This window comes from Phocoena phocoena, chromosome 20 (assembly GCF_963924675.1).
Source record: "Phocoena phocoena chromosome 20, mPhoPho1.1, whole genome shotgun sequence".
Taxonomy (NCBI): Eukaryota; Metazoa; Chordata; class Mammalia; order Artiodactyla; family Phocoenidae; genus Phocoena; species Phocoena phocoena.
The window spans coordinates 12,562,019-12,588,604 of NC_089238.1; the positions used below are offsets into that span (position 1 = coordinate 12,562,019).

The 26,586-nt window shown below is 53.3% G+C and overlaps 2 protein-coding genes across 5 annotated transcripts; both read left to right on the forward strand.

Moving 5' to 3' along the window:
- The first annotated feature begins 5,818 nt into the window (after positions 1 to 5,818).
- FBL (fibrillarin) lies at positions 5,819 to 15,753 on the forward strand. 2 transcript variants are annotated; one of them, XM_065898786.1, is made up of 9 exons: positions 5,819 to 5,843; positions 10,615 to 10,800; positions 10,886 to 10,987; positions 11,077 to 11,171; positions 12,187 to 12,357; positions 13,258 to 13,390; positions 14,491 to 14,603; positions 15,417 to 15,562; positions 15,649 to 15,753. In XM_065898786.1, the coding sequence occupies exons 1-9, from the start codon at positions 5,834 to 5,836 to the stop codon at positions 15,671 to 15,673; spliced, it is 981 nt and encodes a 326-aa protein (XP_065754858.1). In that variant the 5' UTR covers positions 5,819 to 5,833; the 3' UTR covers positions 15,674 to 15,753. The 2 variants fall into 2 exon arrangements, with proteins under 2 accessions (XP_065754858.1, XP_065754857.1); XM_065898785.1 differs by having other exon boundaries at positions 5,834 to 5,843; positions 10,615 to 10,854.
- Positions 15,754 to 16,835: 1,082 nt separating this feature from the next.
- Positions 16,836 to 24,589, forward strand: DYRK1B (dual specificity tyrosine phosphorylation regulated kinase 1B). 3 transcript variants are annotated; one of them, XM_065898633.1, is made up of 11 exons: positions 16,836 to 16,977; positions 18,229 to 18,392; positions 19,440 to 19,559; positions 19,649 to 19,837; positions 20,223 to 20,370; positions 21,239 to 21,525; positions 22,252 to 22,398; positions 22,480 to 22,620; positions 22,932 to 23,247; positions 23,647 to 23,753; positions 23,849 to 24,589. In XM_065898633.1, exons 1-11 carry the CDS (start codon positions 16,902 to 16,904, stop codon positions 24,212 to 24,214), a joined length of 2,061 nt encoding a protein of 686 aa, XP_065754705.1. In that variant the 5' UTR covers positions 16,836 to 16,901; the 3' UTR covers positions 24,215 to 24,589. The 3 variants fall into 3 exon arrangements, with proteins under 3 accessions (XP_065754705.1, XP_065754706.1, XP_065754707.1); XM_065898634.1 differs by lacking the exon at positions 16,836 to 16,977 and having other exon boundaries at positions 18,330 to 18,392; positions 22,932 to 22,967; positions 23,052 to 23,247; positions 23,849 to 24,214; XM_065898635.1 differs by lacking the exon at positions 16,836 to 16,977 and having other exon boundaries at positions 18,330 to 18,392; positions 23,052 to 23,247; positions 23,849 to 24,214.
- Positions 24,590 to 26,586: the final 1,997 nt, after the last annotated feature.

The window sequence follows — 26,586 nt, forward strand, 5'->3', positions numbered from 1 at the left end:
GATAGATGGGTAGATTGGGAATAAGATGGGTGGGGAAATGGGAAAATGGAGAAATGGAGGATTAGAAAAATGGATGGATGAGAAGATGAGTAATTGGAGGGAAGAAGTAGAAAATGAAAAGAAAGATCAATAGATTCTGACTTTATCATTTATAACCCTGGCACGTTAATGTCTCTGTCATTCGGTTTCCTCATACGTTTTAGTCCACTCAGGTTGCTGTAACAAAATACCATAAAATGGGTGGCTTATAAACAACAGAAGTTTAAATTTCTCACAGTTCTGGAGGCTGGGAAGTCCGAGATCAAGGCATCAGCAGATTCGGTGTCTGGTAAGAGCCTGCTTTCTGGTTCATAGGTGGCTATCTCATGCGCCCTTGGTGGAAGGACAAGGGTATTCTCTGGGCCTCTTTTATAAAGGCACTAATCTCATTCACGAAGGCTCCACCCTTACGTCCTATCACTTCCCAAAGTCCCCACCTCCAAATATTATCACATTGGAGATAGGTTCCGACACAAGAATTTTGAGGGGACACAAACATTCAGCCAAAAGCATCATATTTAAAGTAGAGCTAAGGATGGGACTTCCCTGGTGGTCCAGTGGTTAAGACTCTGCACTCCCAAAGCAGTGGGCCTGGGTTCGATCCCTGGTCAGGGAACTAGATCCCGCATGCCACAACTAAGAGCGTGCATGCTGCAATTAAAGATCCTGCATGCCACAACTAAAGATGCTGCATGCTGCAACTAAAGATCCTGCATGCCACAACTAAGACCCGGTGCAGCCAAATAAATAAATAAACATTTAAAAAAATAATAAAGTAGAGCTAAGGATAGTACCTACCTCTCAGAGTTGGAGCAAGGATTTAATGTGTTCATCCAAACTACAAGTCAAAAATTGAAGTCTCTCTTCCCTTTGAAACCTGTCTTGTGCCCTGCCTGCAGTCGTCTTCCCTACCTCAGTGAATAGCATTTTACCAATCCTCAGTCTAGCAGCCAGAAAATGGGGAATTGTTCTTGCTTCTTCCCTCCCCTTTGCCATCTATTCAGTTCATCAACAAATCTTTCTGGATGGTATCAAAACACACCTGAAATCTGTCTTTCTTATTGTGCCCACTGTCACCACCATCCTCACTCATGTCAACAGTAGCGTACCATCTGCTCTTCCCTGCCTGTAATTCATCCTCACAGCCACTAGATGACTCTTCTTTACATATAAATAGGACCACTGGCTATAAATTTATCTTGTCATAAAATCAAATTCCTTCACCTTGTCCTACAAGGCCCCTGTTAACCTCTTCTGACTCATCTATCACTGTCCTTCCTGCTAACTACGATCTGGGAACCTGATCTTTCAGGGTATTGAACATGCCAAAATTTTTCACTTCATTCCTTTGCGACAAGCTGTCATCACATGACTAGATGCTTCTCATCCTTCAAATGTCCACTTACATGTTGCTACCTTAGAGAGGGCTTCCACAACCACCTCACTTAAAGTGAATTCCTCTGTTCCTTTCCGTCCTTAACCTGTGGGGTCTGATGCAACTCTGGGTAGTTAGTGTCCGAACTGAATTAAAGTATAGGTCAGCAGGTGGAGTCTGCAGAGAACTGGAGAATTGCTTGGTGTGGAGATACGTTTGGTGTCAGAAGTGAAGTGTATGAGCACAAAAACAGTTTTCTTTTACGGCATAGGAGGTAACAGGTGCCGTGGCCTGGTAGATACGGGGATAGGAGGATACTGCAGTTCTCTTATGATTGCTTGTATGTTCTCATTCAAGTGGGAAGCGAGGTCATCAGCTAAGAGTAAGAAAGAAAGAGTAAGTTTTGAGGTCTGATGAGAAGAGAGGGCGTAAAATAATCCTTCAAGAAAATGAGCCCAACTGCTTAGGGAAACAGTGTGTCAATTTCTTAAAAAGGTAAACATACTCTGATCACGTGACTCAGCCATTTGACTCCTGGGACTCTTCTCAAGAAAAATGAAAGCATTTGTCCACACCAGTACTTGTAAGTGAATGGTTATAGCAGCATTAATAACCTGCACACTGGAGACCTCTCGAATGCTCGACAGGTGAACAGACAAACGAAATGTGGTATAGCCATACGATGGATCCTCAGCAATGAGAAGGAACCAACTACTGATACATGGAACCATCTGGAACATGATGCTAAGTGACAAAAGCCAGACGCAGAAGGCTACATATTGTCTGGTTTTATTTGTATGAAATGGAATGATGGATCTGTTCTGAAACTGGATTGCGGTGATGGGCGCACAACTTATACATTTACTAAAATGTGCGGACCGATATACACTTAAAATAGGTGGATTTTATGGTATGTAAACGATGCCTTAATCAGGCATTTTAAAATGAGCACATTTCCCATACTATTAAGAAAAAAAGGAAACGAGAGAATGAATTAATTAGGGACATGTGATAGGATGGCTGGGCCGCATTAGGGCCCACTTGGGTTTGTGGTCGTGAATCCGAAGTGAGACCCACTCTGGCAGTGGGTGTGGGTTTTTCTCCATCCATATTCAGCTTCCAGTGAGCAGGTGCGGAGGAGGTGGAGAGTGGACTTAATTGGGTGCAAAAGATAAAGTTAGAAGTTTGAGGGTGGGAGCAAAGGAGAGAACACTGGATGAGGAATCGGGCTGGGTGGTGAGAGTACTGTGGTCACAAGCGGGTGAGAGGCAGGGAAAAGGAGGTCAGCTCATGGGGGTGAAGGATCCTTGGAGCAATAGGTTTAGAGGGAGTGAGCTGGAAAGACAGGAGGTGATGGGAAGACAGTGAGATGCATGGAACTGAGACTCTGCAGGGGCTGTGGTTTTGTGGTTGCCACTGTACGGGGGTGGGCCTTTCTCCCCCATTGGCCTGGGATCTCGGGGCTGCCACAGTCATCATTGTGTCCCCAGCACAAAGTCTAAGTGTGGGAAGGAAGTGTTGGGTGGAGGACGAGATCGCTAGAGAAGAGGAAGACAAGGCATCTCGAGAGGCCAGAACGGTCAAAGGTTCATCTACCTGAATTTGGAAATCACCAAGAATTATGAGGGGAGCAGCTTGTGTGGCAGTGAGCCTGGAGCTAAAAAGATGCAGTGAGGTGCAGTGACTTGGGAGTTGATAAAGCGGGTTACAAGAATGGGAGCAGGTGCTGCGTATAAACTTCAAAGTTAGGGGCTTAGAGAAGAGGCAGAGAATGGTTTAGAAGCAGCAACGAGGAGCACGGAGGAGCTTACGCTATCTAGAGGCCCAGGGGGATGAAGGCTGAGGAAGAGAAAACAGCCTCTGCTCAGAAGGGCTGCATGGAAAGACATGTCTTCATGGGAGAGCTAGGCTGTGGTCAGAGCAGCAAGGTAAAAGGAAGGTTCAGAGGACATGGGGGACATCCGATAAAGCCCTCAGTGCTTCCTCCATCCCAGCCCTGACCATTCTGCCTGTACTTCCCCCATTCTGGCCCTGACCCCTCTGGGCTGCCACTGTCTGAGGACCAGGGGACTGGAAGCTCCAGGAAGCCTGGACTCTTTCAGTCACCATTGTGCCCCCAGCACAAAACCAGAAGGCACCCCCTAATTACTCACTGGTAGTGGCCATTTCAGGTTGCAAGTTGGCAGGTGAAATACCTCAGACCCAGGAGACAGTGCCAGGATTCCAGAATACAGTCTGCACTGTACACTGAAGATTTTCATCCTTTAGAGAAAAAAACGTTTTTAATTGGAAGGCAAACAGTAAAATCCACCAGTAGGAGGTAACATCACCCTGAATTGGAGCCATCTGAATTATTACATAGCTCCTGGAAATCCAGCATAGACTCAGCAGATTTTCCATCTTAATATGTAAACAGGGCTTCCCTGGCGGCGCAGTGGTTGAGAGTCCGCCTGCCGAGGCAGGGGACACGGGTTCGTGCCCTGGTCCGGGAGGATCCCACGTGCCGCGGAGCGGCTGGACCCGTGAGCCATGGCCGCTGAGCCTGCGCGTCCGGAGTCTGTGCTCCGCAACGGGAGAGGCCACAACAGTGAGAGGCCCGCGTACCACACACACACACACACACACACACACACACACACACACGCACACACACAAAATATATATGTAAACAAATTTTCAGGAATGTTTCTGAGACCCTTCACAGAGAACTCAAGATAGCATAGGTTCATTCGTTCCTTCAACAAACATTTACTGAGCACCCACTCCGTGCCAGGCCCTGTTCTGGGTACAAAGTGATACAACAATGAACAGAACAGACCAGTGGATTCTCCTGGAGGTTGTTAGTAACTTCTCTTAGTAGCACTTGTTTTGCTTTGTGGAATGAATATGAGGATGAATATTCAAATTATAAAATTACCAAAAAATTCTCAGTATTTACACAGAATCTTCTCCCTCCTCCCTCCTTCCTCTGCCTGCATCCTGATCTGGTCCATCCTGTCTCCTACCTGATCCACTGCAGCAGGCCCCTCCTTGGTCTTCTTGCTCCCACCCTGCTCCCTCACTCTGTTTCCCACATGCAGCCAGAGTGACCCAAGTCAGATCATATCCCTTCTCTGTTCAGGACCCTCCATCTCATTCAGGGTAAAAGTCAAAGTTTTCACCCCAAGGTCCCACATAATTTGCCTTGTTAACCTCCCTGCCCTCATCTCCTCCCACTCTTCCCTCCTCACTCTGTCTCGACCACATTCCTCAGTGTTTCTGCAACCCTCCTTACTTTTCCTGGCTCAGGGCCTTTTCACCTAAAATCCTAGCTGCCTGGAACTTTCTTCCTCCAGATAGGAGCATGCCTCACTCCTTACCGGATGGGGCTCCCCTGGTGGCACGGTGGTTGAGAATCTGCCTGCCAATGCAGGGGACTCGGGTTCAAGCCCTGGTCCGGGAAGATCCCACATGCCGCAGAGCAACTAAGCCCGTGTGCCACAACTCCTGAGCCCATGAGTCACAACTACTGAGCCCACGTGCCACAACTCCTGAAGCCCGCACGCCTAGAGCCTGTGCTTCGCAGCAAGAGAGGCCACCGCAACGAGTAGACCCCGCTCACCGCAACGAGAGAAAGCCTGCGCACACAGGATCCAATGCAGCCAAAAATTAATTAATTAATTATTAAGAAAAGTCACTGGATGCATTCCTTGACCACCTCGTAAGCAGTTTCACACACACACACACACACACCCCCACACCCCCGTCCCAGCACCAGTCCCTATCCCCCTTCCTGCTTGTTATTTTCTCCAAAGCACTTATTGCCGTCTATCATTCAGTGTGCTTTTAATAACTTGTCTGGTGTCTGTTTCCCCCACTGGAAGATGAGCTCCAGGATTTGTGTGTCTTGTTCCCTACTGTATTCCCAGTGCCTAGAACAGTGCCTGGTACATTCAGCCGCACAACAAATGGTTTTCCAATGTATGAATGGGAATCCAGAGTCGGCCCTTGTTCTTGGGGATGGAAATGGATCAGGGAAGGCTTTTGAGTGTAGAGGGAATCTTAGGGAGCTAACTAGGAATAGAGAAGAGAAGCAGAGGGCATAGCCCGTGCGAAAGTTTGGGGATAAGCCCTGATTACTGGGGTGATCGCACCAGTAAAAGGGAAGTGGGGAGCCTATTTAGAGTAGCGAACGCTGCACAGGTCAAGGCAGCTCCAAGGACGGTCGAGGGGGCTGTGCCCTGAGAGGCGCAGAAATCTCCGCCCACAGCGCGCACACCAGGCTCTGGGCGGGGCTGAGGCTCCGAGGGGCGGGGCTGCGTGGTTGCATCACGCAGTGTACGTCGCCGCGCGCGTGCGCTCCTTTCCACGTGCGAAAGCCCCGGACGCGTGGACTCGGGGAAGCCGCAGAGTACTGAGCCGTGGAGCTCCACGCTCGCTATGAAGCCAGGTGGAGGCCGGGGTTGGGGTCGGAGCTCAGGACTGGGATCCGGCGGGGATCGGGGTGCCGGGCCGGAACGGAGGGGCGGGGTCCTGGCCTGGGGGCAAGGATTCTGAGCCCTGGATCCGGTCTCTTGTGGGGAAGGGGTCTTGTTCCGGTCTCTTGTGGGGATGGGAGGGCTTGGTTCCGCCCTGTGATCGAACCTCAGCCTGGGGTTCGGGTTCCTGGTCTAGAGGTTTGTGATTGACTTCTCAGAGGTCACGGTCGTTAGTAGAGAGTCTTGGGCGTAGAATTGGGGGTGTCCTGAACTGGGATTCGTTTCATTGAGGCAGTCATTAGGGGTCTTGGATATTGGGCCGCGGGCGGCAGTCGAGGGTACTGAACCAGAATCTAGATCCAGTCATCTGGGGTCTTGGATCTCTGGGCGTGGGATTTGGGGATTTGTCCTGATTGGGAGGCGGAGAGCCCCCGGTCTTGGGTGCGGGGGCTGGGTCTTCTAGGACCCCATATGCTCCCCAGTCGCTGCCGCAACAGCAGTACCCTTGGCTTCAAACCTAGCTTCTCAGAGAGGGCCGGCATAGATGAGTATTCCCGGCTTGCCCTCCCTGGCCCACTTTCCCGCTCTCTACTCTCCGGAGGGGGGCGGGTCCCTGAGAATGGAGTGGAGCTCCTGGGCCTAGTGATTCTCAACTCGCGGTGAGAGGTGAGGTGAAACTTCACACGCCCAGTATAGGATTATCGTGGGGTGGGCAAGGGAGGTAATCACAGGGCGTGAGTGGTTTTATTCATTCCGATTTTACTCGAGATTTTGATGAACCCTCCACACCTCCCTCCTAGTGGAATGATGAGAGTCCTGGCTTTGACAGCAGAAGGGCCTCAGTTCAAAGTTTCAATCCTAACTATGCTTAACTTACTGTATGACCTTGGGCAAGTGGCTTTACCTCTCTGAGCCTCAGTTATCTCATCAATAAAATGGCACCCAGTTCTAATTTAGTGAGAGCATGTTAAGAAAAAATAGCACATGGTGGTAATCATTTTGCAATATATGTGTATCAGATCAACAGGTTGTACACTTTAAACTTACACAATGTTACAGTTTGCAGTTACGTCTCATATAGCACGGTGCTTGACATGTAATAGTATTTTCTCTAATTGTTATCTTTATCTTTCTTCTCAAGGGGAGCAAAATTAGGGTCCTTCTCCCTGGTGTCTCAGCTCTTCCTAAATCAGGTCGAGCCCCTCTCCCCTCCCCGCAACTTGCTCCCCTGGAGTTGGGGAAATCTTCTGCCATGACTGAAAGGGTCTGTTTCCTAGTACAGGTTTCCTTGTTTCCTTCCTTCCCCCCACACTTCAGCCTGTGGAGAGATGGGGTCATCTGGCGGGGGCAGAATTTGTGGGTCCATGCCCCCTCTCAAGTTCCCTTTCTCTTCAGTGTTTATGGATCTACTGGTGGAATAGGAAGTGCCAGGCAGTGTGGCTCCCACTGAGACCCGGGCAAGCCTGCAGGCATCCTGTGCTCTGATTGTGCCAGGAATGGAGGATACGCCTTCCCAACCCTTCCCTCACTGTGTTAGGATAAGAAGTTGTAGAAGTTGTCTGGAGTCAGCTCTTTAGCGAGGATTTTAGTCTGGTTGAGAGAGGAAGCCTTTGGGAGATTTTGAGCGGGGACCTGATGTCAGTCAGACTTGACTGAGACCTTTAAAAGGATCCTTCTTGCTTCTGTGTGCAAAAGACTTTAGGGGAACAAGAGTGAAAGTAGACACATCAGTGGGAAGTTTGTTGCTGTCATCTACTAGGAGATGATGTGGCTTGGACCAGGGTGGTAGCAATGGACTTGGCTGACAGATTGTCAGGGAATATATTTTGAAGATAGAGCCAACAGCTTGTATGTGGGTGTGAGAGAGAGGGGTCAAGGACAATGAAGGGTTTTGGCGTGTGTAACTGGAGGGGTAGAGTTTCCAGTTTTGAGATGGGGAAGGCTGTGGCAGGAGAGCAGTTTTACACTGTGGTCGGGGAGGGGGTCTGTGGACCCTCCAGCCAAAACTTATAGATAAAGGTATGTGAATGTGCGTTTTTCTGAAGAGTGGGTACTTTCAGTACATTTTTCTAAGAACCCCAGGACCTGAAATGGATTAAGATATGTTTTGAGTATCATGCCCGCTGTACCCCATGCTGTGCCCACACTTTCTGGGTCTCTGTTCTATCAGGCCTGTGTTGAGGGTCTCTTAGGCCTAGTGGTTTCTCCCCTAAGTAGGAAGGAGGAGGGACTCATTCTCCTGAGTTTGAATAATATATTCAAACTGTGTGCGAGGTAGCATATTGTGTGTGTATTGTCATTTAATCTTTACAACTCTACGAGGTGGACACGGTGTTATTTCCATATCTCCTTCTTACAGGTGAACTTTTCAGGATACCCACAGACCTTCCCTACTCTCTAGGGTCATGAATGGCATGGCCGTCTCCCTGTAGTCAATGCCTGAGCTGCTTGAGGGAGGGACTGGGGCTCTGGTCACCATCTGATCACCTGCTTCCTGAATGAACAGGGTGTTTTCTTCATGAGACAGAACCCAAGGGTTTAAGAGTTCTCAGCCCATTTACTATCTGTTGAGCCCATACTTTGCGCCAGGTGTTGTGCAGGATGCAGTGATGACCCACACAAACATCTCTGTCCATTTGGAGCTTGATTCTAGTGGGAGAGGCAGGCAGTAATAATCCTTAAGATGCCATGTATGATAACTGATAGGAAGAAAAAGCAAGCAGAGTAAAGGTCAGGTGGCCAGAGAAGGCCCTTCTGAGGAAGGAACATTCGGTCAGAGACCTGAGTGCAGTGGGGTGGGTGAGTCAAGCAATGTCCTCTGGACCCAGGCAGTGGGAACAGGAGATGCTCAAGGTTTAGAAGCTGGAAAGCGAGTTTGTTCTTGGGGAGGAAGAGCACGGGACCCAACATAGAGAAAGGTCAGAAAAGTCAGCAAAAGCCAAGCCCAATGGTGGTGATTGTTTGGGCTGCACGTTAGAGTCACCTGGGGAACTTTAAAAAGCCCCCTGGGGCTTCCCTGGTGGCGCAGTGGTTGAGAGATCGCCTGCCGATGCAGGGGACGCGGGTTCGTGCCCCGGTCCGGGAAGATCCCACATGCCGTGGAGCGGCTGGGCCCGTGAGCCATGGCCGCTGAGCCTGCGCGTCCAGAGCCTGTGCTCCGCAACGGGAGAGGCCACGACAGTGAGAGGCCCGCGTACCGGAAAAAAAAAAGCCCCATGCCCAGGCCTCCACCCCAGACAATTTACTTGAGAATCTAAGCAACAGCCCTGGGCAAGGATGAGACCCACCGATTTCTAGCTTTGGAAGCCGGAGAAAGGAATTTTGATTTCAGTTAGAATGTGATGGAAAACCTTTGAAGGGATGTGGGCAGGGGAATGATGAGAGCTGATTTGCTGTTTTGCAAAGGTCAGTCACCAGCTGCTGTGTGGGCAGTAGACTGCAGAGGGAGCGGGAGACCAGAGGTCAACAACTCTTGGTGTAGGAGTTTGAAAACCGTTCATTTTTAACAACTAAATTAGGACTAGCTATTCAGAGTTCTACGTTTTCATCTCTAACACCATTAAAACGAATGAAGCCTTCATATGGTGGGAATACAATGCACCTTTGCAAAAACTTTAGCAAAGTTCATTATTGAATAGTTTACATCAAGTGACATCATTTTAAACCATCACTAATTTTCACACGAACGATTGTTTGATAATGCAGTTTTCTGAAAGTACTGCAGAGCTTTTGAAGCCATCACAGAAGAGTCAAATACTGAATCTGTTAGCACCAGGAGAGTTCTGTCTGCTTCAGACACTGTTTTGTGCTCAGTGAACAATGTTTGCTCTCTCCTGAAGTGATGAAAATAAAGTCTCTGACTGTTTTCTTTTCCCTTCAACTTCCCATCTTGTTGACAAGCCCTAAACTGCTATGATCAGTCGCCCATCCATAAAGGACAGTTTTGGGTTTTGCTCGTTTTTCCCTCCTGAGTTGGGAGAGACTTGTGCGTGCTTGGAAGCAGGGGGATCAGTTAGCAGGAAAGATGTGATGTCGAATGCCTCCCCTCTGTTTTGGGGTTGGCGCTTTTCTGCCACACACGAGGGCAGGAGTGGGAGGGCATGAAGAAGTTTCCAGGGCCCGGGGGACCCTACTGCCACAGTGCATGTACACACACAGTGCACAGTCTTCTTCAGACTAATTAATATTGATAATAGAACAAGATCCTGTGCATTTACTAACCAACCGAGAAAAGCAGAATATTGACAGTAAATCTACCTCTGTCTATGTTTTCCTCCCCTATCCTAACCCCATAACTTCTCTTTCCCAAAGCCTAATATCGTGAGTTTCACATTTATCATTCTCTTGCCTCTTTTTGGGGGCGGGTGGGGCGTGGATTACCACGTATATCCACACCGCATAGCACCTCTTAGTTGTTGCTGGCCTTTATAAAGAGGATATTGTGTTAGATGTGGTTTTCTAGGGCTTGCTTTTTCCCTTACCATGATTCTGAGATTTATGTCTCTGTTGCGTGGATCTGTTGATCCTTTTCGTTGTTGGTCGGGAATCGTCCCTCTTTCATTTGTCCATTCTGCTCATGGACGCTCAGGTTAGTCCGTTGTTCCGCTGCTGTGGACACATGTGGGCACCTCTCCTGGCGCCCGCATGCACACGTTTCTCTCCCGAGTGGAGTTCCTCGGCGTAGGAGTAACTTCTCAAGCTCCATGGCCCCGTTGATGGTTCTTGTTTCTGTTTCCACCACAGGTTTCAGCCCCCGTGGGGGCGGCTTCAGTGGCCGAGGTGGCTTTGGTGACCGTGGCGGTCGCGGCGGAGGCCGTGGAGGCTTTGGCGGAGGCCGTGGAGGCTTTGGCGGAGGCCGTGGAGGCTTTGGCGAGGGCCGAGGCCGAGGCGGAGGCTTTAGGGGCCGTGGGCGAGGAGGGGGAGGAAGAGGTGATGGAGGGGGCTTTCCCTGGGCTTGGGGAGTGGGGAGGGAAGCATGGTGGGGTCTCCCTCGCACTGCATCTCTGCCTTGTAGGTGGCGGGTTCCAGTCTGGTGGCAGCCGGGGTCGTGGTCGGGGAGGAAAAAAAGGAAACCAGTCGGGGAAGAATGTGATGGTCGAGCCTCATCGGCATGAAGGTGAGTGAGGAAGGCAGGGAAGCCCCTGGGGTTAGGGGTGGGGTGTGGCCCACCGGGGTGTTCACCCCTGCTCTGATCCCCTCACCCAGGTGTATTCATTTGTCGAGGAAAGGAAGATGCACTGGTCACCAAGAATCTGGTCCCTGGAGAATCGGTTTACGGAGAGAAGAGAGTCTCGATTTCGGTGAGACCTGGGCGCCTGGCTAAGCCACCAGAGCCCCAAGCTGACGGTGTAACCGGCTGCCTGGTCTCCCTGTCCCCACCGTCTGTCCTCCACGTGACAGCCAGGGGATCATCTTAATCCATAAGTCAGATCATGCACCCGCTCCTCAGATACCTTCTGTGATGGCCCGCTGGCTTCAGGTTAAAGTCCCGAGTCCTCCGTGTGGCCTGGAAGGCCCTGCACCTTCTAGCCCCGCCTCCCCACTGTCTCCACCCACTGTCCCCCTAACCTAGTGTCTTCCAGCCACGACGACAGCCTTGCTGTTCCCTCTGCCTGGAACACTCTGCTCCCAGCCCTGTGCATGGCTGGTTCCTTTTCATCACCAGCAGCTCTGGGCAGGTGTCACCTTGTCTCTCTCACAAGGCCCCCTTGCACCACCCTGTCTATCAAAAGCTGCCCTCACCGCCTTCCTGCTGGCTTTCCTGCTGCCTGGAATGTGCGTCCCCAGATAATTTGAGCGGCCCCTCAGCCTCAGGTCTGCTTCAGGTGTCTCCTCCTTGGCTCTTCCCTGGCCACCCTTTCTCATTTTCACCTGCCCTCGCCCTGCTCCCCATGCTTCAGATCTTCCTTCCTGGCTTGATCTTCTCTCCTTAGCCCCGTCACTAGCTATTGTGCCATGTGTGTTAGTTCAGCGTATCCTCGCTCCTCGAGGGCGAGGCCTTTGTCCCCTTCACTGTGTTTCTCCATTTCCTAAGCATAGGGGCACGGTCAGTGTTTATAGAGTGAATGCATAGGTCTTGCCTTGCTGTTACCTGGGATGATCTTGTTCGTTTATTGTCCCTGTCGCTGCCCCTGAGTCAGGAACCTCCATGAGAGGGCAGGCCCTGCCTCTGCCATGGCCACAGATGTGTACCCACGTTCGTTTCTTGTACGATGACTGGGCGCCCCGTCCCTTTTGAGGGCCCAGGAGTTAAGAGCAGTGCGGTCTTACAGAAGAGCCTGGCACTGACTTCTGTCCCCATCTCTCCCGGCCCAGGAGGGAGATGACAAAATCGAGTACCGCGCCTGGAACCCCTTCCGTTCCAAGCTGGCGGCAGCAATCCTGGGCGGCGTGGACCAGATCCACATCAAGCCAGGGGCCAAGGTGCTCTACCTTGGGGCTGCCTCGGGCACCACCGTCTCTCACGTCTCTGATATCGTAGGCCCGGTGAGTAGACAGATGGGGGCAGGAAGGGGTGGGAGGGAGGGAAAGGCCACCTCCTCTGCCAGCCTGGAGGTCAGAGGCCCTGGCCACTTCTCTGCACCGTGTGGCTTGGAGCCAGGCCCTTCCTGGTCACAGTGCCTGTGAGTGAAAGGAGCGGCTTGAACCACATCATCCCCAAAGCCTCATTCAGCCTCACTCCTGAGTTCTCGGCCTGGAGGGAAGGGGCGTGGGTATCGGGGTGACCAGTGATAGAGGGGCCCAGAGCTGAGAGTACATTTGATTTGATTGCCCTCTTTAAAAATTGATACCCCCCAAATCTGGTCTTCTGGTTTCTCTTGAAAGAACAGAAGACGTCAGTTTCTGGGCCTGTGTTTCTGTGTGGCTGGACAGGCTCCCTGTTGAGGGGGCACCCATGCATCGCACTTCATGACACCTCACTCAGCTACAAGACTGTAGGCTGTGTAATTTAGTGGTTAAAAACCCCAGGCTCTGGTGCGGGCTCTTAACAGTGAAGTGGCTTTTAGCAAGTTACTGTCCCTCTCTGAGCCTCAGTTTACCCGTCTGGAAAATAGGGTCATTGTGAAGATAAATGAGTTAAATCCTGTAGAGTGCCAAGAGCAGTGCCTGGCCCATCGCAGATATTCGTAGCTGTTACGATGTCATCTCTGTGCCCTAGCTTCCTCATTTTAAGCCTGAATTGGGGGCCTGGGCTCTCAGATCAGGCAAAGCAGGATTGAATAACCCTTGGACCTCAGTTTATTCATCTAAAATGATAACAAGTCATTAAATGGTAGGGTTTGGATTTGGGGATTTGAAGAGATGCATGCAGTATATGGGCCAAAGTAGGCACTCCATACATGAGAACTAGTATCGTTGTTTTTGTTTGACTTTGATTTATTTTAGGACGGTCTGGTCTATGCAGTTGAATTCTCCCACCGTTCTGGCCGTGACCTCATTAACTTGGCCAAGAAGAGGACCAACATTATTCCCGTCATTGAAGATGCTCGGCACCCGCACAAATACCGCATGCTCATCGGTGAGGGGTCTGGGGTTGGCTCGGGTGGGGTGGGACAGGCCTCTCCAGGTTTCCTGGAAGAGGCCTCCAGAGCCCTGATTTGGATGGAATTGGAGTGGATGAACAGGCCTCTTGAGTCTGCAGAAATGAAAAGGGTCGGGGGAGCCAGGTGAGGTTGTGGAGGTGGCAGTCCTGCTTCAGGGCCTGGGATGTCTGGAGGGCCAACCTCCTTTCCTCCAATCTCCTGCCCCTCCCCCTAATCTCCCCCACCCCAGTACTTCCTGCCTCCCTGCAAAGTGTGGTACCTTTTATACTACCCCTGACTTATGCATAAAAGCCTGCTTTGACGGTCCTCATCAGCACCGTCTGGGGAGATCATAACCCAGAAAGCACAAACAGAGTACGGCCTGGCCCAGAGGGGCCCATTGTGAATGTAAATAACTTTGTTTTAAAAACAAATTCAGAAGCATAGTGTAAAAATGGAGTGCATTATAAACCACCCCCAGAGGTAACCAGTATGAACAATTTGATGTCTGCTTTTCCTGATTTTAAAAAAGTCAGTTTTCATTGCACCATCTTTTCATTCTTTTAAGTTTTTTATTTTATTTTATTTTATTTTATTTTTAATTACTGTGCCTTAAAAGTACTACTTTGCATTCCCCCTGGTTTTTCTTTTCGTGAGTTTTCTCCCCTGTGCATTCATACCTTACCCTCTGTCCTGCAGCTTGTTTTCATTTGACAATCCTGCAGATGCTCTTGCCTGTAAGTGCTCACCTTCACTTGTCTTTTTGATGACGTGTCTGTCTCCCCCGCCCAGACCCGGGAGCGTCTCGAGGGCAGGGTCCAGGTCTGACTCGTCTCTCTGTCCCCCACGCCCGGCCCAGGGCTGGCCACAGAGTAGGTGGCAACATGGTTTACAAGAGGAATGAATGAATGGTGTGACTGTGGGTTTTGGACCCATCTTGGGGGCACTGTGGAGGGAGGGGGATCAACAGGAGGAAGTGAGACTGGAGGCCGGGAAGACTCTGCCAGGAACCTGCTGGTGTTGGGGCACAGGCCCCATGGGAGGAGCTGGGAAATCCAGTGGATCCAGCTTTTAACCGCTACTTGTTTCTCCCTAGCAATGGTGGATGTGATTTTTGCTGACGTGGCCCAGCCAGACCAGACGCGGATTGTAGCCCTGAATGCCCACACCTTCCTGCGTAATGGAGGACACTTTGTGATTTCCATTAAGGTGCGGGGCTTAGAGGAGTCCTAAGATGGGGTGGCAGTATCTTCTCTATCTGTAACTGCCAAGCAGCCAGTCAAAACAAGGAGGCCTCCATCCCCCAATCCAGTCAGTCTATTCCCAGCTCCCTATAAGCCACCCAATCAAATAGCACATAATGAAAAATGTCTACAAAAGTAAAAAGCTTAGAATTTAAAGAGGCCATAGACTGTAGCGATTAAGTGCATGATCGCTGAGTCTGAATATCTTGAGTTTGAATTGCATCTTGCTGTGTGTCTTTGAGCAAGTTACCTAACCTATATGCCTGTTTCTTCACTTGCAAAATAGCAATGTTAGTCCTATCTCTTTTAATGTTGATGTAAGGACTAAATGTCTCAATATGTATGGAGTGTTGAGAACAGAACCTGGTGTGAAATAAATACCAGATAAATGCTGGATGCGTTTTAAAAAATGTTTCATTTTGAAGTACAGAGGCCTCTCCATTGTCTTCAACCAGATTCACCATTGTTTTCTGCAGCCTTTGCTGCATTTGTTTTAGCATTCTCAGCTGCATTATTGCTATTGTTAAAGAAGAGGAAGTAGAAAAAAGAAAAACCCGGAGTGTAAGATTTAAACACTGGCTTTTAGAAAAATAGGGCTCTGTTGAAGGCTTCCTGTTCCAATCCAAACCAAATTGAAAATTTATCTAACGAAGTCTTTCCCTACATTCCCAAAGCCTAGTCTCCAATGAAAACAAATTCTATTGGTTTAAAGAAGCACAAAAAAAGGGAAAGCAGCCTAAAGCCTTGCTGTGGACTTCAAATCCTCTTTCTTCTGCAGGCCAACTGCATTGACTCCACAGCCTCTGCAGAGGCCGTATTTGCCTCTGAAGTGAAAAAGATGCAGCAGGAAAACATGAAGCCCCAGGAGCAGTTGACGCTAGAGCCATACGAAAGAGACCACGCTGTGGTCGTGGGTGTGTACAGGTGAGCAGGGGGTCCAGTCAATACTTGTTAGGAGTGCCCCACAGTGGTGATGAGCCCTGAGTCCCCTCATCTCTTTCCTCTCACAGGCCACCCCCCAAGGTGAAGAACTGAAGCCCAGCGCCATCAGGATCGCGAGAGACTGTGTTGCTACTGTTAACACGTGTGTTTTTCTATTAAAAGACTCATCAGTCTCTCCCTTTGCCCCTGATTGCTTGGCGACCTCGATCAACAGGGCGCATGCGCCCTCGGTCAACTTGCGTGGTGGTGGGGGCGGGCGTTTTCATCCGGTCATATAGCGCATGCTCCTACCTTAGCTGCCTCCTGCGCAGCCGTAACGTGGATTTCGGCGCTTGGGCGGGGTTGGTTGCTTTCTGCGTGTAGATCCCGGTAAGCTCTTCTGAGCGCAGGCGCGGAGTGTTTCCCTGGGTCACGTGAGGGGGAAACAGGTTGGGGGGGCGGGAGGCGGAGTCCGGGGCGGGGGGGGGGGGGGCCGGTTTGTTGTGGTCGCCATTTTGCTGGTTGCATTACTGGGTAATCGGGGCCCTGGCTCGCCGCGTCTGCCGGATATCTTCAGCCAGTGGGCAGGACTGAGCTCGGGCTTCCCGAGCAGTTTGAGTTCCCTTGCCCGCGCCCTCAGGTAACGACGCGGCTACGGGCGGGGCAGCACGCGCTCTCGGGAGGGGGGTAGTACGGGACCCGCCCTGCCCGCGTCGCCGCGAGATTTAGCATGAGGCCGAGGGAGAAGAGGAGGGGGGCGGTGGGCAGGTGCAGGCCTTGCCTGGCTATTCTTAGTCGGATTCCTGGAAGGGGCCGAGCCCCGAAGTAGCAGTCTTGGGAGGGAGACTGGGAGGGGGTTGCCGGGCCTCGCTCCCGCTCTTTGTTTGGTCTCGGCTCCGCCGGCCGCATCCTCGTCGCCTAGCAACAGCTGTCCTGGGCTGTAATTGGTTGAGCTCTTGGCGGCAGTGGCCAATGGCAAGGTTGTTGCCATCGTAGGTGTGGACTGCCAAACTCTGTCCGGCCCCGCCCGCCGGGGCTCCGCTGGCCCCGGCGGGCCTCCAGGGTGGGAGGCGGGACGCTGGGGTCCCCTGGGGCGGGTGGCTGAGCTGGGCGGTGCTGGCGGGGCGAGGGTTAACCCGCCCCTCCCCCGTCCACCTGCTTTCCCCTTCCCCCGCGTGCCCCGGGCTGACCCTCGTCCCCTCCTCTCCCCGCCCTTGGCGGGGCGGCGGCTGCTGTTGTCACCCACCGAGCCGCCTGTCCCGCTTGTCCTCCCCGCCGCGGGGCTTGCCGGGCCGGCCGGGCCGGGACAGGCGGCCGATTTCTCACCACAGACACCGCCGCCATGCTGGCCGCTCGCCCACCCCACTGGGGGCCCCACCGCGCCCCAGCCCCCCGTGGGCGCGCCAGCCCCGACCCGGGTAGGGGGTGGGGGCTGGGAGAGAGGGTCCTGGTGTGGGAGGGCCCCGAGGAAGAGATTGTTTTGTGGGGGAGCTCCGAGAGAGAGGAGGGGTCGTGGAGTGGCAAGGCTTGGCATAGGGGAAGAGGATTGACATGGGAGAAGGCCCGTGGGGAGAGGATTTTGGTGTGATAGATGCTCTGGAAGGGGAGAACTCTGTGATATTTGGGGAATTTACCTATGGGGGCCTTCTAGGAATGGGCACAATTGTGGATTGACCCTGGTGTAGAGGAGTGACTGGAGAAAGGATCCTGACAGGACAAAACGATTAGGGAGGGTGGGGGTAGGAGCCAGGGTAGGACCATCCACAAGGACCATCCACTAAACTGTGGGAAGGAATGCCTCCCCCTTGCTTCCATCAGAAGGAGTGGGCCTTGATTGGGGGTGGGCGGGGGCTTGGAGTAATGTGGGGAAGGGCCCTGATGTGGCATGGGGGAACTGGAATATGGTTTGGGAAATTACGGAGGGGTGGTCCCCAGTGGGAGGAAATGATAGGGAAGAGGTCTTAGCACCATATGGGGAGGGTCCCCTGGGAAGGGTGGACCCTGGTGGGTGAGAATGCCATAGGGTTAGGACCCTGTTATGAAGGGGTCCTCAGATAACCTTGGTGTGATCAGGAGGTCCCTGAGGATCCTGCTGTGGTTTGGAGGGGGCCCAGAAGACTCTCATGTGGTTTGGGGGGATCTTAGAGTTCTCTGGATTGGGGCACCAACTGGGAAGGGTAGATCTTGAAGTGGAGGGACCTTGCTGTGGTAATATGAGGTCATGACGTTAGGGAAGACTGCAGGATGGTGGGATCTTGTGTGGGGAGGGCCATGAGTAGAAATGGGGAGAGAAGAGTGAACCCTACTCCCTATACTGTCTGTGGTTTCTTTCTTCTTCTCTTCCTCCCCCGCAATTATTCGTGTCTTTCTGTCCTTTCCTGTCATGGCCCACATCCCTGCCTGGCTCCCAATCATTCCCTTTTCCATGTTCCTCTCTTTGTGCTGCCTACTTCATTTATTTGGTAATCATTTGTTGGGGACTCCGCTGTGCCCCACCTCTACCACTTCTCTCTGTCCCCTCTCTTCATTGCCACCTGCTGCTGTGTTGTACCCTTTTCTTCCTCACTCTGTGCCCTGACTTCTCTGTGTTGTCCACCTCTTTCCCGCTTGGTACTGCCCAACACATCCCCTTGTTCCATGTTGTTCCCCCGCCTCCCGCCTGCTCTCAGGTCTCAGCGGCGGTGGCAGCCGAGGTGCAGGATGCGAGAAGGCGCCCCCCGGCCGGGCTCCCGCTCCAGGCCTCACTCCCCTGCGGCCCTCTGAGCCCACCATGGCCGTCCCACCGGGCCATGGTCCCTTCTCTGGCTTCCCGGGGCCCCAGGAGCACACGCAGGTACGCGTTCAGCTGGATCCTCACCTGCCTGGGGGTCGGGGGAGGCTGGGATAGAAGGATCTTGGGGCCGAAAAGATGGTGTGGTTGCCCAAGACAGTCTCCCAGGAGCATGAAGGGTGCCATGGGAGTGGAAGGTATAGAGGAGTTGCTGGTGGAGTCAGGGTTTGGAGAGCCTGGGTTCAAATCCTGGCACCACTGTTATATTACTTAGGTTCTCCACGTTTCAGTTTCCTGTTCTGTCAAATGGGGCCTATAATGATACCTACCTCACAGGGTTGTTGTGAGGATTAAACAAGTTAATGAAATGCAATTGGAAATGCAGAGGACCCTGTCTGGCACATAGTAAGCACTCAATAAATGTTCATTAAGGGGAAAAAAAGAAGTCCAGAGTGAAAGATCTGGAGGGGTTGAAAGGGAAGAAGGTTGAGCTGCAGGGTCCTGGAGCCAGCAAGGCCTGGGGGCGCAGGGTAAAGACCTTCAAGGGTAGACTGTTAAGGCTCTAAACCGTAGAGCTGGAAGCAGGATGGAGTAGGTGGTCTAGGGTGCTGGACCCAGATCCAAGATCCTTAGGATGAGGAAACTGGTCAAAGATGCATAGAGTGGGGGGTGAGGGTTAGGAAGGCCCCTAGGGATGAGGATAGAGCAAGATAGGGAGCTCCTCAACATGGGATACCCAAAATGGATGGTCTCAGGTGAAGGATTGGGAGGGTCAGAGCCCAGGTTTCCTATCCGATCTCTCCCACTGAGGTTTAGAAAAGAGTAAAGGTATGTGATGAAAGAAGGGGGTAAATAGTTCACTTCATTCACTCAGAAGATTTCTAATGAACACCCACTATGTGCCAGGCCTGCTCCAGGCACGGGAGATAAAGCAAGAGCAAGGTAAAGTTTCTGCCCTTGGGGAGTTTCTGTTCTAGTGGGGTTGTCAGACAGTGACCAACTAAAGAATGTGTGTGGAAATGATGCGCCAGCTGCCCACTGTGTTCTCCTCCTTGAGGTCAGAGGTGAAGGCCTGTCCTCAGTGCTCACCCGTCACCCCGCCTCCCCCAGGTATTGCCTGATGGGCGGCTACTGCCGCGGAGGCTGCCCCTGGCCTTCCGAGACGCGACCTCAGCCCCGCTGCGCAAGCTCTCCGTGGACCTCATCAAGACCTACAAGCACATCAATGAGGTGGGCAGGGGGTGAGGGACACTGGCTGGGTGCTGAGGGGTCCTGGCATCGGTCACTCATCAGTCCTCATCTCCCGGCCGGCCGGGCAGGTATACTATGCGAAGAAGAAGCGGCGGGCCCAGCAGGTGCCACCTCAGGACTCGAGCACCAAGAAGGAGAAAAAGGTCCTGAACCACGGTTATGACGATGACAACCATGACTACATCGTGCGCAGTGGCGAGCGCTGGCTGGAGCGCTATGAGATTGACTCACTCATTGGCAAAGGCTCCTTTGGCCAGGTGCGGGATGCCCCCCACCCGACCCTGATCCAGGGCTTAGGAGGTACGGGCACCCACTGATATTGACCCACACAGCCAGTGGTTCAGTGGCTTCAAGTTCCATGCTGGGCCACTCACCCCAGTGCAATCACTTGGTTACCTGTGCCTCAGTTTCCTTTTCTGTAAAACAGTGCAAATAACAGGACTCTCCACATAAGGTTGTTGTGTTATCTCATATCCAGTGTTTACACTCGTGTCTGACTGTTGGTGAGCACTCAAATTGAGTTATTAGTGTTACTGATGGCGATACTGGTGGGTCTCCTTACTGGAGGGAGAAGAGTGGTGGTACCCGGCTCTGCCCTCCACGCCCTCGTTCCCTCACTTTGTGGCATGCCTGTGGTCACAGGTGGTGAAAGCCTATGATCATCAGACCCAGGAGCTGGTGGCCATCAAGATCATCAAGAACAAAAAGGCCTTCCTGAACCAGGCCCAGATTGAGCTGCGGCTGCTGGAGCTGATGAACCAGCATGACACAGAGATGAAGTACTACATAGGTGAGGCCTGGGGCAGAGCTGCCTGGGGATGGGCCACCCTCGGTACAGGAAGGGGCTGGTGTCTTCAGGGCAGGGTTTGGTCTGTAATTCCAGGACATCAGTGATTTCTCCTGCCGCTTTCAGGATGTCTACCCTATTCACGTGAGAACGCTGGTCAGAGTTTATCCGGGTGCTCACTAAGGGTCATGCTCTGTTGTGAGAACTTTACATAAAGTCACTTGTTTAACCCACACCGAAGCCCCATTATCATTGCCCACAGCTTGGAGATGAAAAAACAGAGGCACTTAGGGGCTGTCACTTGCAGAAGGTCACAGTGTTTGTACTCAGAAGAGCTATAATCTGACCAGGCAGTGGACTCCAGAGCCTTTACTCTTAACATCTATGCCAGTCTTTTTCCTCTTTCCTGTACTGATTCCTCTTAGAAAAAGCAAGTGGATTTAAGGAATGCATTTCTTTTAAAAGGAAAATATACAACCTTACAGTAAATGGAAAGCAAGCATCCCTTGTCACAAAAATAAACAGAACTGAGACTAAAACAAGATTATAAAATTAAATGAGGAAGTGTAGGATGGTGTTAAAAACCCATCAGCACCAAATGGAAACTTTCTCTTTGGTTTAATCAGGAAGTTTGACAGAGACTTGAAAAGAAAATTAACTTCCTGTGTGAATCAAGTTATAGACATATAAAAACATCCTGATTAGCAGCTGGTAACTGTGGGCACACCACAGTTTGGCCTGTGCTCCAGAAGCAGAGACACAGATCTGGTTCCAGCCTCTCTCCTTATGAGCATGGGCCACAGGCTGCCGCTGGCCCTCCCTGAGCCTCAGTTTCTTCTCCCTCGGCCCATTTCCGTCCTCTTCCCGGCAGTGCACCTGAAGCGACACTTCATGTTCCGGAACCACCTGTGCCTGGTGTTCGAGCTGCTTTCCTACAACCTATACGACCTCCTGCGCAACACGCACTTCCGTGGCGTCTCGCTGAACCTGACGCGGAAGCTAGCGCAGCAGCTCTGCACGGCGCTGCTCTTCCTGGCCACGCCCGAGCTCAGCATCATTCACTGCGACCTCAAGCCCGAGAACATCTTGCTCTGCAACCCCAAGCGCAGCGCCATCAAAATCGTGGACTTCGGCAGCTCCTGCCAGCTTGGCCAGCGGGTGCGGCCCCAGGGTGGGGCCAGTGGTGTGGGTGTGCCCAGGCTGTGGGCGGGGCCAACTAGTGGCCTGGGGCCAAGGGGCGAGGCTAGGAGGGGATGGGATCGTGCTGTGCAGCTTGGAGTGGCTGATGCCTGAGGGATAGTGCTTGGGATGGGGGTGTGTGCGGGTACGGAAGGTGGGGCCAGTGGGGGAAGGAGAGGGCCACAGGGTATACTGCCGAAGGAAAGAGGAGTGGAGCCTGGGAGAACAAGCCAGTTTTGAGGCTGCCAGATTGTAGGGTTGGAGAGGAGCAGTTGGGTGGCCTTGAGCCTGGCATGGCAGTTTACAGAGTTTTGTTTACTCTGTGCTCTTAAAGCTGGGGATGGAAGGGGGTGGGGCTCTTCAGCTTTGCAGCTTCCTGTGAACTGGCATTTAAGATGATGCTGGTAGTGGTTTGAAAAGTGTCCAGTTTGGGAGGGTGGGAAGGGCCTAGGTTTACAGACTCCCAGCCTCTGGTGACCAAGAGGGGCTCAGGATCAGGCCAGCAGAAATGGAGATCAGGATCAGATTAGGCCAGTAGAGTGACTCCTGGAAAGCTGGTGTTGATAACATCAGGGTTTAGAGACCCCTGTCCCCAGTTTTGGGGGCAGGAGACCTGTCCTTAGTCAGTCCTCCTAGCTGTGGGGGTGTCACTGGTGCGAGTTGGGGAGGCGGGACCTCTGACGATTGCCCTCTCTCCTCCTCCAGATCTACCAGTACATCCAGAGCCGTTTCTACCGTTCGCCCGAGGTGCTCCTGGGCACACCCTACGACTTGGCCATTGACATGTGGTCCCTGGGCTGCATCCTGGTGGAGATGCACACTGGAGAGCCCCTCTTCAGTGGCTCCAATGAGGTGTGCTCCTGAGGAGGGGGTGCGCTGGAGGGGGTGGAGGCCTGGCCGGCCTGATGATCCTGACTGCCTGCCTGCTCTCAGGTGGACCAGATGAACCGGATTGTGGAGGTGCTGGGCATCCCACCAGCCCCCATGCTGGACCAGGCACCCAAGGCTCGAAAGTACTTTGAGCGGCTGCCTGGGGGTGGCTGGACCCTGCGAAGGACAAAGGAACTCAGGAAGGTGCGGCCCCTGCCCCATGCCGCTCCTCCTACCCCGGTGGCCCCTCACTCTCACACTTGGGGCTCCCTGCTCCCTCTCTCCCTGCTTCCCCTCCCTTGTGTCTTTCCCTTCCTTCCTCTTCCCTCCACCCCGTCTGTCCTTTCCTTCCTCCCCCACCCACCCCATCTCTCCTACTACCTACCCCACAACTCTTCTTAGCTCCTCTCTTTCCACTTTCTCTCCTGTGCCTCTGTTTCCCCGTGTGTGTCTCCCTGCCCCTCCTGCCCACTGACGGCCACTCTCTTGCCCCCCCTCCCACCTCCCCCTGCCAGGATTACCAGGGCCCCGGGACACGGCGGCTGCAGGAGGTGCTGGGCGTGCAGACGGGCGGGCCCGGGGGCCGGCGGGCGGGGGAGCCGGGCCACAGCCCCGCCGACTACCTCCGCTTCCAGGACCTGGTGCTGCGCATGCTGGAGTATGAGCCCGCCGCCCGCATCAGCCCGCTGGGGGCTCTGCAGCACGGCTTCTTCCGCCGCACGGCTGATGAGGCCACCAACACGGGCCCGGCAGGCAGCAGTGCCTCCACCTCGCCCGCGCCCCTCGATACCTGCCCCTCTTCGAGCACCGCCAGCTCCATCTCCAGCTCTGGTGGGTGCTCAGTGCCAGATGGGGTAGAACAGGGGTCGGGGCAGCTCTGGCTTGGCCTGATCTGGGGGGGACCTTGTCACTGGGCCTTCACCTAGAGCTATGAAACTGCATGATCCTCAACTCCAGAATGGGTGGGGTAGGCGAGCTCAGACTGGCCCTGATTTGGTCTCTGAAACTGAGCTTGGGTTCAGATCTCTAAAACTGGTTCTGACTCTTTGACACCCCAAACTGAACTCTGACCCCTGATCTCAAAATTGGGTCTGATCCTTCGACTGGGTGCTGGCCCCAAAGCCCAGACCTGGGCCTGGGCCTGGACTGTGAACCAGACTCGGCCACCTGAAAACTCAGCCCTACCTTTCCTCGCTTAAGGCCTCTCCTCTCTTCCCCTGGCACTTCCAGGAGGCTCCAGTGGCTCCTCCAGTGACAACCGGACCTACCGCTATAGCAACCGATATTGTGGGGGCCCTGGGCCCCCCGTCACTGACTGTGAGATGAACAGCCCCCAGGTAATGGGACCTTGGGGACTTTGGAAGTGGGTGGTGGAGTGTCTGGGGCTTCAGGACCTAGGTCTCCATCACCAACTGTTCCTTTGCTCCTTTAGGTCCTGCCCTCCCAGCCACTGCGCCCCTGGGCAGGGGGTGATGTGCTGCACAAGACACATCAGGCCCCTGCCTCATCACTGCCAGGGGCCGGGGCCCAGTTACCCCCTCAACCCCGATGCCTTGGCCGTCCCCCGTCACCAACCTCACCACCACCCCCGGAGCTGATGGATGTGAGCCTGGTGGGCGGCCCTCCGGACTGCTCCCAGCCTCACCCAGCGCCTGCCCCCCAGCACCCGGCTGCCTCAGCCCTCCGGACTCGGATGACAGGAGGTCGTCCACCCCTCCCACCCCCCGATGACCCTGCCACTCTGGGGCCGCACTTGGGCCTCTGTGGTATACCCCAGAGCACGGCAGCCAGCTCATGACCCTGCCCCCTCCCTGGGGCCCCTCCTGAAGCCATACCCCCCCCCACCCAATCTGGGGGCCCTGGGCTCCCATCCTCATCTCTCCCCTTGACTGGAATTGCTGCTACCCAGCCGGGGTGGGTGAGGCCTGCACTGATTGGGGCCTGGGGCAGGGGTTCAAGGAGAGGGGTTTAGGCTCACCTCCCCACTAAGGACTGGACCCTTGGTCCCTTCTCTCCCCTTGTTTTCTATTTATTGTACCAAAGACAGTGGTGGTCCAGTGCGGGGAGGGGTAGATTCCCTCTCACCCCAGGGCCCTAGGAGGGGGTGGGGGCAGGTAGGGGGAGATGGCCTTGCTCCTCCTTGCTGTACCCCCCAGTAAAGAGCTTTCTCACATTCCCGCCTGAGCGTTTGCAGGCCCTCGGCTCCCCTCACCCAGCCCTCAGAGGCGTGGTGGGGAACGGTGTTTGGGGAGGGGGGGGTTGCTGGAAGAGCTTTGTCGTGTGGGATGAGTCCCTGGTCCCTGGGGAGGTTATGACTATTGATGCAGGCATGGGACTGCAGGAGGTCTGGGGCTGTGGAAATCTAGACACAAATCCTGGATAGGATGCTAGCCCACACTTGCTTTTTCTAGGGTAAACTGAGACCTTGAAAGGTAAAGGCCCAGCCCTGGCCTGTCTCTGGGAAACATCAGGTTCTGCCCTAATAAGCCAGGGCTTCCACAGAGTCTGCACAGGCATGGCTCATTTTGCCAGTCATCCGGTAGGTGCTGAGTGCATGTAGCAGGCCTTATTGGTGCCACCTGGGGAATGGCAGGCAGGCAGTGGGTACGGAATTTACCCCCCACACGTCTTGTCTCACTCTTCGGAACCATTGCGGAGCAAAGCATTTTAAGATTCTCAGGCAAAAAGAAAGTCCCGGGGTTCCAGGTAAGTGGGCCTGTTTCCATAGTAATTTGGAAACTTCTGTCTCTAGCCGGCCAATCAAGAGCCGTCAGGTTCAAAGGGTATCGTCCTCCGCCACCGGGGCGCGGGGCTTCCTGGGAAATGGAGTTCTATTTGGAAATTTCTTCTCCCTGTTTTCGTCGCTGAACTACAAAGCCCAGAATTCTTTTCGCTCACGTGTTTAGGGGCGGGTTCTCAGCTAGCCAGTGGGCAGTCAGAAGCAGCCGGGGCCCGGATGGTTAAGGCGGGCTGTAGAGGAGGCGAAGGCCGTGATTGGGTGACTTTGGCCAGACTCTGCGGGAGTATTCAGTTCTCTTAAGTCTTGCGGAAGGTGGGTGACTGTGCTGTTCCGGGAGAGCGTGCAGGTTAGGCGTTCATAGTTACCGAGCAGGAGGTAAGCGCGGAGGCCCGAAACGGCTCCACCACGTGGGGCGTCACTAGCCTCTGTGTTGGGCCCGGCTCGCGGGAAGCCCCAGTCAATAGGAGAGACGGGCAAAGGCCCCGTTACGGGCCTGCGTGTGTTCGCTAACGGAGGCAGCGTGAAACGCGGAGAGAACCCAGGCCCGGCACCGGTAGGGAAACCTTGCCGGGGGTGGGGGGAAGGTGCTGTCTGAGCTGAGACCTGAAGACGGAGGGACGTTTGGGGGTGGCGGTGGTGCGGTGGAATGGCTTGCGCAAAGGCAACGATGAGAAATAGCCTGGTGTGTGAATGACCTGCAGGTGGTTGGTGTTGGTGGAAGTCTTACTGAAAGTGCTGTGTGAATTAGATTGTGGAAGATTTTGTTGGCTCTTTAAGGAGTTTGGACTTTGTCCTGAGGGCAGTGAGGAGCCACGGAGGGTTTTCCAGAAGGGAAGGGGCCCAATTTGCTGCCAGCTGGGAATAGATTGACGGGGAAAAGACTAGGGTCTGGGAGCCCAGGATGGCAGCTGTGGTATCCTAGGCAGGAGATGTCGGGGATGGAGCAGGGCAGGGGCCTTGGATGGGAGGGGAGGATGAGTGTCGGTGGGGGAGACTTCCAGAAGGCTGAGTTCACAGGCTGTGTGGGAGAGGGAGGCGAAGACGGGCACGAAGGGAAGAATCTCTCTAGCACTGTGGGACGGTGCCTGACATATCAAAAATGATTATAAAACTTTTTTTGAATGAACGGTCATAGGAAGCAGGTACTACTATGATCTCCCTTTTGCAAATAAGATTACTAATGGTAGAGAAAATTAAGTAACTTGCCCAGGATCACATGGCTAGGAAGTGGAGGGCTCAGGATTTGTGTGTGAACTATTGACTTAGCAAGGTGCAGGATGAACCTCAAGACAGCAGCAGGAGTCAAATCATGTGGGTCCTGTGAGGAATTTGTGATGAGCATGGAAATGTATATTCCCAATTTCTATTTCTAGCCCAGAACCCCTCTCCTGGCCTGTTGACTGACTGCCAACACGATAATCTCCTGGATA

Bases quoted from the DNA above. Each gene is read 5' to 3' on its own strand.
- FBL (XM_065898785.1), top strand. The intron at 10,988-11,076 runs GTGAGTGAGGAA...CCCCTCACCCAG, and splicing joins CGAGCCTCATCGGCATGAAG to GTGTATTCATTTGTCGAGGA. The intron at 15,563-15,648 runs GTGAGCAGGGGG...TTCCTCTCACAG, and splicing joins GTGGTCGTGGGTGTGTACAG to GCCACCCCCCAAGGTGAAGA.
- DYRK1B (XM_065898633.1), top strand. From the start codon at position 16,902: ATGCTGGCCGCTCGCCCACCCCACTGGGGGCCCCACCGCGCCCCAGCC. The intron at 18,393-19,439 runs GTACGCGTTCAG...CGCCTCCCCCAG, and splicing joins GGCCCCAGGAGCACACGCAG to GTATTGCCTGATGGGCGGCT. The intron at 21,526-22,251 runs GTGCGGCCCCAG...CTCCTCCTCCAG, and splicing joins CCTGCCAGCTTGGCCAGCGG to ATCTACCAGTACATCCAGAG.